At 47.5% G+C, this 13,190-nt stretch overlaps 2 protein-coding genes across 3 annotated transcripts in view; one reads left to right on the top strand and one right to left on the bottom strand.

The window, feature by feature from the left end:
• KCNIP1 (potassium voltage-gated channel interacting protein 1) overlaps nucleotides 1–13,190 on the top strand; it is a 183,379-nt gene that overhangs the window by 17,031 nt on the left and 153,158 nt on the right. The gene's annotated exons all lie outside the window — the stretch shown is intronic.
• KCNMB1 (potassium calcium-activated channel subfamily M regulatory beta subunit 1) lies at nucleotides 1,777–7,402 on the bottom strand. Of its 2 annotated transcripts, none has more exons than XM_026035688.1 (4): nucleotides 7,258–7,402; nucleotides 3,855–4,024; nucleotides 2,900–3,095; nucleotides 1,777–2,280 (listed from the first exon to the last, which is right to left on the bottom strand). In XM_026035688.1, the coding sequence occupies exons 2-4, from the start codon at nucleotides 3,989–3,991 to the stop codon at nucleotides 1,996–1,998; spliced, it is 618 nt and encodes a 205-aa protein (XP_025891473.1). In that variant the 5' UTR covers nucleotides 3,992–4,024; nucleotides 7,258–7,402; the 3' UTR covers nucleotides 1,777–1,995. The 2 variants fall into 2 exon arrangements, with proteins under 2 accessions (XP_025891473.1, XP_025891474.1); XM_026035689.1 differs by lacking the exon at nucleotides 7,258–7,402 and adding an exon at nucleotides 5,131–5,159.

Genomic DNA, 13,190 nt, shown 5'->3' with positions numbered 1-13,190 from the left:
TATCCTGCTGCAGCCACTGCATGAGAAAGCTGCAAGTCAACTAAATACTTGATGCTTCTGCTGGAGCCAGCACTGATGGAGGAGGTGACACTTACCTCTCATTGCTACCTCGGAAGAGGGGTGGCTGCTCCTGAGCTGGTGCCTTGGAGTGTTGCGGGCTGAGCCGCAGCACAGAGCAGCCTGCAAGGCGCCCGAGCCTACACTTCTCCCAATGCCCTCGCCTCCAGTGRCACAACCAGCCTTCTGGAGCACATTACCCCGCTAAGAGCCCAGCCAAGGGCTGCTGGAATTCAAGTGCAGACAGTAGGATGCATTTAAAGCACAGTATTTATGCAGGCAATACCTAAGTGCTCCTTGGGGTGATAATTTTATGGTAAGAGCCATTCTGCATCCATCAGTTCTCAGCTTGCGCCGAGCRCTTACTTGGGGCACATTGGCAGCAGCCTCTGCTTTGGGAAGGACTCCCAAGGGCCGAGCTGTTGTGGGAGCTGCCAGGAGCAGTTGTCTGCAATTTTGATTGCAATTTTGGTTGCTTCCCGGGTTGGTTACTGTGCTGCAAAAATCTGCTGCTGGAATGTAGGGAGGCTGAAAAAGCAAGTTTCTCTTGCTCATTTTGCTTCCCGAGTTCCTCCTGCTCATTCTGCTTCTCTTCTGTGAGGTGATTTCCACTCCCTGTGGAAGTAACTCTCCACCTATATTCTACTTTCTACAGTCCCACTGCACTGCTTGAATTTTCAGCAGAGCAGCAGGTCACTTTCCCTGGAGACTGGAGCTGACTGACCCTGCGTGCCTCTCGGGTGAAGGGGAATTGCTGCTGTTAATAATTACTGCTTTGCACTGTCCTGGGYTAATTTGGACTTGCTGATCAGGATGAAAAGCACATATGCTATTCCTGCCAGCCAGCTCTGACACCCTTCCATTAACTGTGTTGGAAAATACACGGATCAGGCTATGTTTCTGCATGTCTCTTCCCAGTAATACTAGGGAATTGTACTGTGTTGGTTAGAACAATGTTTTCCAGCTGCAGTTTGCATTTAAATTTGTCTGAGCTCTGAAACTTTRCTGTGAATGATGGGAACCACCTGGTTCTTCAACTGGGCACTAGTTTAGGCTCATGTTAGTTGTCCCCCAGCTCCCAGTCGGCGTATAAAGGAAAATCTGCTGCTCCCCAGCTGGGAGTTTGGCTGAAGGAGTCACATGCAAGAGCTGCAGACCGATCTGTCCGTGCTGCCRAGTATTCCTGCGAGCTGAGGGGCTACCAACACTTCCATAATGTGAAAGGTCTGCATGTTAGCCAGCCTCCGTGGCTGCACTTAGTAAGGTACATGGTGGTTTTACTCCCTACCTTGTTCCCTTTGCTTTGCACTTTTATAATACATGAAAACTGCAGGCAGGTGATATTGAAGGGGACCCTTCTCCTGTGCCAAGCAAAGCTGAAGTCTGAGCTGAATGTGAAAGCTCAATACATGCAAAAGCTGCTTTACTCAACTTTGTGCATATATTTATGATATACAGTTAATTTTAGCTGTTTTGAATTTAAACTTTCTGAGGCTTATTTTTTATTCTATTTATCTTCCCCCAAAAGCAGAGAGGCCTGTGACGCGGGGTATTTGCCTGGACCCATACGAGGTTTTTGTCCCTGCGGCCCACAGGAGCGCCCCGAGAATGAACTGTGCACACAAGTGATGTGTGCACCAGCAACTGGTATCTTTGGTTCTTGTTAAGCATCTGTACCCCAAAAGCCAAAGAAATGACATCTGCTAGTGCAGTCTGTGTTCTTCAGAGGTATTTTCATGCAATGCCCAGCACTTCAGCTTTGCGTTTTGCCCTCGTTTAATGCATTGGCAGCTGTAGCAGATAAACTATGGGAGGTGTCATTTTGTTTTTCTAGAATGTGGATTGTTAGTTGGTGGATTGCTGTCTGGTATAGTTCGAGGTCAAAAATACAAATGGCAATATGCACCAGAGGCATTTCATATCCCGTGAGCATCTACACTAGATATTTATTTTGTATTGCCAAGCAGACAGCACAGAAACGTACTGGCTGATTTTGACCAGGACAATAATGAGGCACCCGCCTGTAAACAAGAGCGTGGGCCAGAGGAAGGCGAAGAGGAGGCCTTGGAGGGGATACAGTCTGCTCAGAATGGCGTTGGTCTGCGTTCCTCCCGGGTCGTAGTAGCACGGGAAGCTCTGGTACTTTTTCAGGTTGCTGGCGATGGTTTCTATTCGCGTTTTCACCTCTTTGGGCTTCTCGGAGTTGCCTGGGACATAGAAACACTGGAATAAAAAGAGGTGATTTGTTAGATTAGATCCCCTACTGAGGGATTTGTGGTGAAGTATGGCTGAGTAAACCTGACACGCTGCTGTTGATGGAGACCTTACTAATTTGGATAGCAGCTCTGGAGGCTCTTGCCCRTCTTGCGCCTGCTTGCTGTGCTCCTGTCAGGTGTCTGTGCCCAGTTTTGCAGGCCTGTAAACTCTCAGTGTTTCAGGAAGAGAGCTTCCCGTCCCACTTCAGGAGTGGAGATGAGCTGGGGATTTGTGCTCTCGCTCAGGCCACTGTTTAACTTGAGGCCTCTCCTGTGATAATTCATCAGGCCACTGAGCAAGCCACAGATCAACGTGATTTCTCACTACTGTGCCTCAGCTTACAGAACCTTATGTATACTTGAGTGTTTATACTGTTAATACTCAACTTCAGTTTGTATAACTGCTTCAGAAGTTTCACCTTAATGTTTGATATAATGTTTAAGCTCTAAAACTGTACATATTTTTTAGAAAATGTGAAACTGCCTTGGTTTACACCTAGTGTAAACCAGACTTGCATCCCTCTCCCATGAACCAAGAGCGTTAGATACCAGCAGAGACTGATTCACTGAGTTTATACTGCAAGTACCTTAGAGTTTCTGTCCAGTGTGTCTTCAGTGCTATACAGCAAAACCTCCTGGCCCGAGGCTGTCAGGTTAACCCACACCTCTAGACAAGGGTACTGAAAGACGTCCTCGTCCTCCGAGTCTTCGCTGGGCGAGCAGTGGTTTCTGTCCTTGATGGTGGCTTTGAGCACCTTGCACACAGTTTCTGTTGTCCAAACGCTGCAGTGAGAACCCCAAATATATCTCCTGAGTAAGTGCCCTGGAAGGGTTTGGGGACCCATCTACTAGTGCTAGTTGAGAGTGGGAGCGTGGAAAGGATTCATGACTGCTTTTGGTGGGGACCAAATTGACCGTTGCTTCCTTGAAGATTTACTCTATGCTTACTGATACCATAGTGCACTTCTGCTTACACCATAGCTTTTGCCGGCATAAAAAGCAGGGAAATAGTCAAGAAGGTTCCTGTTTTTAAACAAATCTCTTTTGTAAGGTAATCAGGAGGATAGAAATTATCCTGTTTTTAAAAACAACGGTTTCCATATCTCAGAGCCAGGCTTTCAATGATACTTTTTTTTCTTTTAATATGTTACTGAACTTGCCTAATGATGATATTGTCAGTTAGGAGACTGCAGCCTGGCTACTCAGAATATCATGGTATCAAAGATAACATTTATATGTGTCAAAGTACAAGCTTGCTGCTTTTGAGCTTAAAAATGCTCTTTGCCCCAAGAATGAAGTGTGTGCTCTGGCTTTGCCTATCAAGAGGAGAGTCTCCAAGTGTGGAAAGGATAAGCTCAAATGCCAGGGCCCGCTCGGGTTCACAGCACTTCAATCCTCCCAAATTGATTTTGCGTGTAGAGGGGGAACTCGTGATATGAATTAAAGGGTGGGAAACGCTCCCATCTTTGGGCACTACTCCTTAATCTATGCTGGCAGCAAGGAGGAGCAGCTTTGTRTTTGGGGGGAACCACCTGTCGTTACCTCTTGGTGTAGGAGGGCACGATGGTGATGCCGATGAAGAAGTACATCATCATGGAGCACGCGACCATGGCCAGGCCCAGGCACAGGGCCCGCGTCTCCCCTCGCTTCTGCGCCGTCACCAGCTTCTTGCCCAGCATGATTCAGAGTCAGGAGGGCTGAAATCTTGGATTCTGGGGTCAAATGGGGAGGGGAAAAAAACACATGGAAAAGCTGACAAGTTTCTGAAACATTATGTATCGCATTGGGGAACTAGCCCATTTCTAAACAACCGACAACTTAAGTGCTATTGATTTTTCACTTCTATTTTTTCCTCTTGGAAACCTGCATTTTTCCTCCCTGATACTTATCAATACTTATCAATACTTATCATACATTATGTTTAATCGTCTTCTTTTTCCCCTATTTTGTTTAGTGTATTTTGCATTGCTGCTTGTCGTTTGGCCTTGCCCCTCCGGGATGCTGGCAGCCTGTCACACAGCCAAGCGGTGGAGAGGAGCCGGCCCCATGGGAGCAGGTGGCCCTGCCACCTCCCCCTGCTTGCAGGGTGTCAGTGAAGCTCTCGGTGACACCAGGCAGAGGCACGCGGAGGGGAAGGCTAAAGGGCAGGTATGTTGTGTGCACAACACAGCACRTTTCAGCCTTGTTTTTCTGCGTAGAATGCCACAATGCCATAATTAGCTGCATTTTTAGAATTTCAGCTTCAGGCAYGTGCAGTTTATTTAATGTTTGTTCTTGCTGCCTGGCCTTCAGTACCAYGTGGTGCTTCTCCAAGTCCTGTCCACCAAGTGACTGGACAAGTTCCCAGACTTTTAAGTTTAGATGCAGTCTGAGATAAGGGCACGCCTAACCTAGCAAATGTGCTCTTCTCAGAACCATACTCTGTTCATAGACTGGTACTATCTCACCAGAACTTGTAACTGTTTGTAAAAGTAAAAATACAGAAGTGTGTGGACCATAAATCATCACTGGCAGCATAGTGCACCTAGGGGTTAGTTACAAATGTTTTTGTCAAAATATATATTTAAAGTAGATAGGAGAACTGCAAATAAAATACCAAATAAGGTGTTTTGAGGCCTCCCTAGGAGTAGGAGTTACTGGTGCTGGAGCAGTGAATTTTGTCCAATTTCATGTTCAATTCCTGTTTAAATAAAACATCAAGCTCCGGTGTGAATTTTGCTCGCAGCTGTTTGAGGGGAATTGTTTCTCTGATCATGTATAATTCACTGACATTGCGGGAGGCATTTTGAACTGGCAGTTGCTGTATAAGGAGGCGTACCTGCTCGCTGGCATTTGAGCTGTGTGCAGAAACCCCGTGCAGCCAYGTAAGCTGATCGGGAGCCTTAAATAAGCCTGGGTTGTTTTCTTGGTGCCGGGGCTCTAAGTGGAGCAGCCGACAACAAGCACGGGTAGCTCCGTGCACAGCTCTATTCCACTATTGCCCCATGGAAACTGCCRGCCTTTCTTTTCCTTCTGTGTAGAAGAAATGGAAACACGAATGGAAACATCTTTAAGAAAGAAGCTATGTAAAATATGGATTCACTGCACAACATAGCACTAAATGTCCAGTCACTGCTGCTCTGCGTCTGCAGCATCTGACTTCTTTTGCTTTTGTGCCCCTTGGTCGTGGGGGAAATGGCATAAAGTAACTGAGGATGTTGTGAGCCCTGAGGCAGGGGCCGTGGAGCGTATGGTGGTAGTTACAGTCACTCATAACGTGGTGAGGAGCTAACGATGGACACGAGAGCCCTGCTGCGCTTCCAGGAAGCGCTCGGAGCGGGACGATGCCTCGTGTATCATCAGGAGGTTGGGGAAAACGCACGGGGCCCTTCCCATGCTCTAGCCCAACAACAGTGTTTCCAGTTAGTCCAAGTCGTATCTCACTGTATGGAAAACGATCAGGAATCACCGGGAACTGTAGGTGCCACTTGGACTGCTTGGAGGTTGTGTGGGCCYTGGCAGAGGTACCAGGTGCCTCATTCCACCTGATCATCTTATGCTGCCTAACCCCATCCGTGGGAAAAGCGGCTGTTTCCCCTGAAACCCGGAGGGGAGGGAGGCCAAGGCCTTTCCCGGCCGCGCTTCCCCGGCTCGGTGCAGGCCCTTCGCACTCCTGTTCCTCATTCCCCTGCTTCCCGAGACATCTGCTCCGTGCCGGAGTGAATAAGGACGTATGAATTATGCAGGGCCTGCTAACAAGAAAGACTGGTCTAAAAATACTTCGGTGTGCTCCTATAAACACGGGGGATGAGGGGCTCGCTCTGCAGGCACGGTACAGCAGCGACGTGGCTGGGACCACAGGCCTGGGAGCGGGGCCGTGCGTGTCCCGACGCACGTTTRGTGCCTCAGGTGAGCAGGGAGACAGCACAATCTGCAGCACTAATCCATCTGCACACGGAATTGCATCAGCAGAAAGCAGGGAGCACAGCGTGGGAAGCAGTGAGGGACCTGAGCTGGAGTTGGAGTTCTGGTTCTGCCCCAAGTCCGGTGTTTCCTGCTATTAGAGACACCTGAATGCTACATGTGTTTAGAAAAACACGCTTATAGGGAACGTCGCTTCCCTCCCATCTTACAAAGGTTAATTTTATCAGAGTGTAAATTCTTCTTTCTGTTTCTAGCCCTGCAGATATGTGTTAGGAGCAATGCTGAAGGCTCCTTTAATGACTTTATCCAAGAAAACACTTAATACTTGACAAAAGTTTCTTTGTGGAGGGGTCGGTGGCCTGGGAAGCCTCGGAGCATTCAGATACGCAGACATTGCAGCGAGCATCACGGCTTTCGCTCCTGCTTCGACAGCAAATCTAAATGCATCTTGTGCACTGAAAATTGCAGGGTGCCTCCATCATTATTAGGGAAATATAAGCTCCAAATCTTTTCATGATGTCCCCAATCTTTTTTTTCCACAGTCTGTTAAATTAGACAGTTCATTAGCTGGGCAATTTTGGTGCCTAATCGCTGCACTGACAGCTGCTGGTGCTGCTGCTGGGGTGACCATCTGCTGTACTCGGAAGCGACGCCCCCGTCCTCATTCGGAGGCATTTGGGCCTCGGGGACAGTTTCTCTGTGACCTCTGTGAGCGCAGGGGGACCTGCCTGTGTCCCAGGGGTGCAGGAGCACCCATTGGTAGCACTCGGGTGGCGTCTCCTGCACCCTCAAGCAGCAGAAGGGCTGCTGAGCTGTGCTGCAAACCCTGCAGCTCCCCTGGGTTACAACATCACCCTAATGTGCGTTTAATCWCTAGGAGGCCCCCGCAGGTTTCATCCCGATTTACCAGCGACTTGGCCTCCCTGCCTTGAGCTTCCTGGCTCTGCAGCATGTTGTGCGGGAGAACTCCTGCTGCCGGCCATCCAGCGCTCCCCGCACCACGGCTGCTCCCAAGGGAGAGAGGCTGCTCAGGGGTACTCACTGTTGTGGTGCGAGGCTGCCTTCCTGGAGGCTCTGCCGAGGAAGGGGCTTCTGCCACACCGCTGATTTGGGGYGAAATCCTTCGGTCAAAGATCAAGGAGTGGAGCTCCAAGTTTCCTCCTGGGTTTTCTCTTTCCTTCCTTCCGTGGGTTTCCTTGGCTGTGGCTGAACTTAGTTCTCCCAGAACAGAAACACAAGTTTTCTGTAACCATAAATGGTAAGGTATGAGCGAGTGCTGTCCTTTTTGAGATTAATTGCTGAAAACCAGGAAGCCACAATTCTTAGGCTAAGTACAGGGGCAGGGATCTTTGCTAGCATTCGTCTGGCTTCTTTTTTTGTTGCTGTTGGTGGTTTTTGTTTTGTTTTATTTGTCTGTTTTTGCACTAGGATCCCTGTACGCATACCTGAAACCCAAGGGCTTTGCATAAGGTGTTAGCCCTTCAGGTCAAGCTTTAAGGCAGAAGTTTGTCAATGTTTTCCTTTGTTTGTCTTTCCTCCTTATTTATTATTAACTAAGTTCCCAAAGTAGACTCTATACCTAATTTTTCCTGTTTTCACCTCCTTTGCTCATTGGAGAAGGTGGTGGGAGTGCTGCAAAGGTGACATGTTGTGTCCTGAGGGATGTGGGATGAAAGGAATGCAGCGCTGGGCAGGCTGGAGAGAGGACATGAGCAGTAGGGTGTGCTGGGGCTTAACTGCTTGGGAAGCATGGAGCAGAGGGCAGAAAAGGAGAATAAGGCCTTTCATGATTAAAATATGTGTGTGTGTGTGTGTGTGTGTGTGTATCTATACAGAGCTATATGCAAATATTTGTCTTTTTTGTTGTTCCTTTTGGTGAGCCTTCTTCAGTGCCTGGATGGGAAGCAGGGTGGCTCCAGACTGGAAAGGAGCAGGCAGAGGAGTCCAGGGAGCTTCAGGAATTCATGTGYGTGTCCCTGTAGGGACGAGCGAGCTGTTGCCATCGGGTCCTTCCCACTCCTGTGTGCAGCCTGGCTGCGGGRAGCAGGACGGGAAGCAGGGACGGAGGGACACAGCCAGGGCCGTGAGCTCAGCGCGCCTGCCGCGTCCCACCRTGTGGGCCTTGGTCCCCTCGGGCTCTGCAGCCAGCGCAGCTTGGGTTGTATTTAGACAAAAAGGAGCCTTCTCCTAACCTCACCCTCTCCTAGGAACAGTTAATATGTGCGTAATAAGTGTGAGTGACAACTAAACGATACGTGAAACCCCGGGGTGTCACCGGTGGGTGCCTTGTGGCAGGACAGGATGCCCGGCCCTGTTGCCTTCATGCAGCTGGGTAAGTTCGGTGATGCTCACGCCTTGAAAACCACACACTTGAGCAACAAACTGATAACAATGAATATTTTATTATGCAAAACAATTAGTATGAGTAGTAGCAAACCTTGCTTCGTCTCTGAGCTTTTCCAGTATTCCTCAGATTCCGCTGGGAAGAGAGTTGGGGAAAAATCTTTGGCAAGAGTAGAAGGTGKTTTTTTTTGTTTGCTCATTTGTTTTTCCCCAGTATCTGAGGAATTGCTCATAGAAGCACTCTGCTGCTGCTTTCTTCTTTGTGTTTATTTACCTAAGCCATATAATTGCTTGGTTTCTATTAGTGTGTGGGTTTGTTTTTTGAGAGGGAGAGAGGAAAGCTCTTTTATTAGGAGGCTAACGAAACTGATGTGAGTTAATCCAGCAAAAGCCTTAAGAATGTTCTGCCTGTTGMAAACAGGGCAGGATCCTTTCCACCCGCTTCAGGTACCTCATAATTATCTGCCTCAGCTTGCACTGCTCTTCCAGGCTTTCTTTGGAGTGAAAGATGAGCAGTTGATGTGTTCGGTAAGTACCCGCTGTCTGATGAAAACAGATGAATCTCCCCTGAAAGTCCCTTTTCTATTATTACTGATGCAGAAGAGAGCGCACAAAGCTGGCCTGGATTTAGGTAACTGTCTGTTAGACACTTATCTTTAAGTAAGATGAAGCCTATTTCTATTGTCTAGATYAGAAAGATTTATGATTGTAATTGCTTTTTAGCATTTGAGAAGTCATGTAGCAAAATCTGAGGAATGGAACTTGGAGTTGGAAAAACTACCCTGTGAACAACGATTATTCCCAGCTAAGATCACCGCCGGTTTGGTGGAGGTCTCCGTCATCRCTGGCAATTTAGAAAATAAGCCTAGGTGTTTCAAAGGTGCGAGCTCTGCTTCGTGCAGGAGTTGTGCCTTCACGGAGGARTATATTGGGAATGATACTTTTGGATTGTGCAATTACAGAAATGTGACTTTCTAACCACCACTTTGCAGGGGCCTTTCCAGGGGTTGCTTGGGGGTTGTGTTTGATCCCTTTAGCCTCTGGCAGTGCTGCAAAGGGAAGAAAAGCAATGTTATGGGGGCCTTTCTGAGCCACAAATACTAACTTTCAAATCCACACAAGTTTSTTGCCATTCTCTTGTTTCCCTCTTATTTTATTTCCAGTGTATTACGCTCTCTGGCTCAGGCTGAAAAAAAAAATGCTGAAAGGTGAGTAAACTTCTGGGRCTGTAAATAAGGCAAGTTTTTACATTCAGAATTAATGGGCTTAATGGGCTCCAGCACTGCAACAAGTTACTAGATGAGGAGAATTAAGATAAATATTTCTGAGGCATTATTTTCTCTGCTCGCATGCTGTAAGTGCTAAGTGTAAGAGGAGATGTGGGCACTCGTAATGTTTGTGGCTGGGAAGGAATGCAAATTGTGCATGCATTAGCATACAGGATTGCAGYGTGCCTTGGAAATAAAGATTAGAGGAGACTGTAAACATTATGGAAACACTAGGACAAATCACTTCTGGTAGGGGCTTTTTTTCCTATATTTTTCCCTGTCTGTTTCTGAAGGGAATATTGAGGTTCTTTTTGAGCACTCTGTGTTTGCCTATAGCCTGGTGGCAAGAAATCTCTCCTGGGAGGAGAGAAGCTCTGCAAGACCCTGTCCCTTGTGCTGCTGACATCTCCTGCTCTGCTTTGGCATCTTGGTGCCATTTGTAGCCTCAGCTCATTAGGCCGAGCTCTTTGGGAGGTCGGGCTGTTCACAAGCAGCTCAGATAAGCTCTCAACCAGTAGAGGCTAGAGTTTAATTAGGGGAATTTGATGAGGGCGAGCTAACCAAACTGTATTAATTCCGTAATTATTCATTCCCTGTGTTGTATGTGATGTATAAGCTGCATTTTTCTCCTGTGTAAACAGGACTGGTGCTCAGGGGCTGTCAGCTGGCTGGGAGCTGCGCTGCCTAACGGGCTCCCTAGGGAAGCAGCAGGAAAACTAATGGGCAGGGAAGTGCTGGAGAAATTGGGCATCGATTTGTCCCATCTCCTTTCTGTTCCTGATGGGGCCCAGTCATCCYGGGGTGAATTTAGGCAACTCAAACCCTTGTAGGGGTCGGTCTGGCCTCACGGTGCTTCTGGGKTGCCCACAGAGTGGGGTCAGCGCCCGTGGTACCCGATGGTTTCCCCCTGGGACATCGCACAGATGAAGCCAGGACTGTGTTTTATCAGATGGCCTCTTATGTGGTAGGTGGTTGCAGGTATCGGGTAGTTTTACATGGAGGCCATAGTTGATTTATAAAAATACCATTAGTTTGTGACCTGTCAGAACCGCCTTTTGCTCTACCGTGCAGAGCAGTTTGGGTTATACATCAAGAAAAAAACCTTTAATGGAAGGCAGGGAAAACTTTAAGGAAAGGCAGCGGCTGTGAGGCTGAGCCTCTCTAACAGGTATCGCAGTCTGATTCCCAGGGCTTCGGCAGCATCTGAAGAGTCAGCGAGCTGTGAAATGAGAGCAGCTGTTTGGATCCCAGGCAAGGCCGGCCAGGTTATTAACACCCCCCTTCCTAATTGCCACCGATTCATAGTGCTGTCCACTGTCATCTCGAATGGACCTCATGACAGGGAGATGCCGGGGCTCGAGTGAGGGCTCCTGTGTCTGCCCTGCTTCAGCACTTGCACTGCATCTAAAAGGAGGCCTTTGTCTCCTTCTCTATAAAATGAGAATGTTGTTTCCTTTCTTACTATTGCCAGGCCAAATATATTAATTAAATGTAATTCCTTAAAGGAAGACACTTAGTATGTTGGCTGAGTGCAACTCGAACGTAGCCTRGCCACTGAATGGAAAGTTGCTTCGTTTCCTCCTTGTACTGGGTAGCTCACCGAGCTGACCAAGTGCAAGCAGAGAAGTGTAAAGCAGCTTTCACAAAGCATCATTTCTGGACATGATGGTGTGTGAGGTGAAGTAACCCTATGGAAATGTTGGTTTTAAGTGAGTTGAGTAGAATTGCCTAGTAACAGGAAAAGATTAAAGGGTTGTAATGACTTTAATTAAAAAAAAAAACCTCTCCCGAAAATAGGTAGGAAAGGGTGACATTCCTTCGTTTTTCAGAATTAAATATATATGTGTGTGTGTGTGTGTGTGTGTATGTGTATATACATATATATATATTATATACATATATCAAGATGCTTTACATTGCTGATCCATAGCTTTTCTATATGGAAAGCTCACAATTTGTGACCTTGTCAAAGGTCAGATTGATACAAAGTATTAAAAGGAAATCTTCTTAATTTTATCCTTTTTTTGCAGAAGGCTCCTCTTACGGAGACTATCATCTACAAATAACAACATTGATTCTGCATTCCCTGGAGCAGTTAGATTTTGGTTGGAGTACAGCCCCAATTCCTAGGCCTTTTTTGTGTGCGCTTTACTATGCGCTTTTCATGAAACAAGATTACTCTGAGCTCTGGCTTTACCTTTGGGGCATTTCAAAATAATGTTGTCCCAAGTAGTTATCTGTAAATGTGTTTTAAGCTTGTGGAATAACTTCCGATGTGACTGAAAACCCAAATGAACCTGGGGTGCAAGGGGGAAACCAATGGCTTCTGCTCAGCAAAGTGGCTTGGTAGGGATCAGCTGAAGGATGCCCATGGTCAGTGGGAGAGCAGGGAACATGTTTGTTGTTTTATGTTTATTTTTTCAGATTCTCTGCTTCAGGTTTGCTGCTCATAGAGATATACAGGCTTTGGATGCTTGGCACACAGAATATGGGAGGGAGGTAATGAAAGAAGCACGTGGCATGAGTTTGGAGGGCACTGATGGACACTTGACTCTTAGAGTATCAGGAGCCTGGTAGAATACAGGTCGTGCTCTGGCTTCTCTGCTTCCTTCTGAGCACACACTTGGCACCTGGCTGGTGTTTTATGTAATGCTTGATCATTTCCGTGCACTTCTGCCTCTGCTTTTGCTGCTCTTTATGGGCTGCCTTGTCTTGGTGCCTTGGTGTCTGTCTGGCGCAGGCAGGTCCTGGTTGCCAGAAATGTGGTGGAGCAAATGGCTCTCAGGGATGTGTCCGCAGCGCCAACCACTGGCACAGGGAGAAGGGATCTGGCCAAAACACCAAGCCCTCTCATTCTCTACCACTGGGACAACAATCTGGGGGCAAATTTAAGCTTCCAAAAGAGAGAATGAGAAGAAAAGCTGAACAAAACAAATTATTCAGGCCAGTAGGACACATATGCTGTTTGGAAATGTATGTAGGTTGTATTTGCACACAGATAGTGCCCTCGAGCTCTCACCGTCCTGTGCCCACCAGGGAGATGGGATGAACAGGTACCAGCCTGCACTTGGTGCAGCCTGCGTGGGTTCACCTGGACCACGTGGGCTTCTCTTTCACTCATAAAAATGTGCCTCAGCTTGCAAACTATTTCTCCTCTCCATGCCTGGATTTAAATGTGTGTGTTGAGRGAGGATGAAAGGTGTCTGGAGAAATCCATCTGAAATCTGAGTTGGTTTTGCCAACCATCTTGGGCTGAGCTTGTCAGCAAGTCCTCAAAGATGGGAATAAAATCTGTGGCATGAAAGGAAACAGCATTGATTATTTTGGGGGAGATAGGGGTGTCCCCTGGAGAGGAGCATCCGCA

This window comes from Nothoprocta perdicaria, unplaced genomic scaffold (assembly GCF_003342845.1).
Source record: "Nothoprocta perdicaria isolate Ctin4 unplaced genomic scaffold, notPer1 scaffold_165, whole genome shotgun sequence".
NCBI classification, from domain to species: Eukaryota; Metazoa; Chordata; class Aves; order Tinamiformes; family Tinamidae; genus Nothoprocta; species Nothoprocta perdicaria.
Note: the sequence above shows the minus strand (reverse complement) of the source record. Positions and strands in the feature narration are given on the sequence as shown.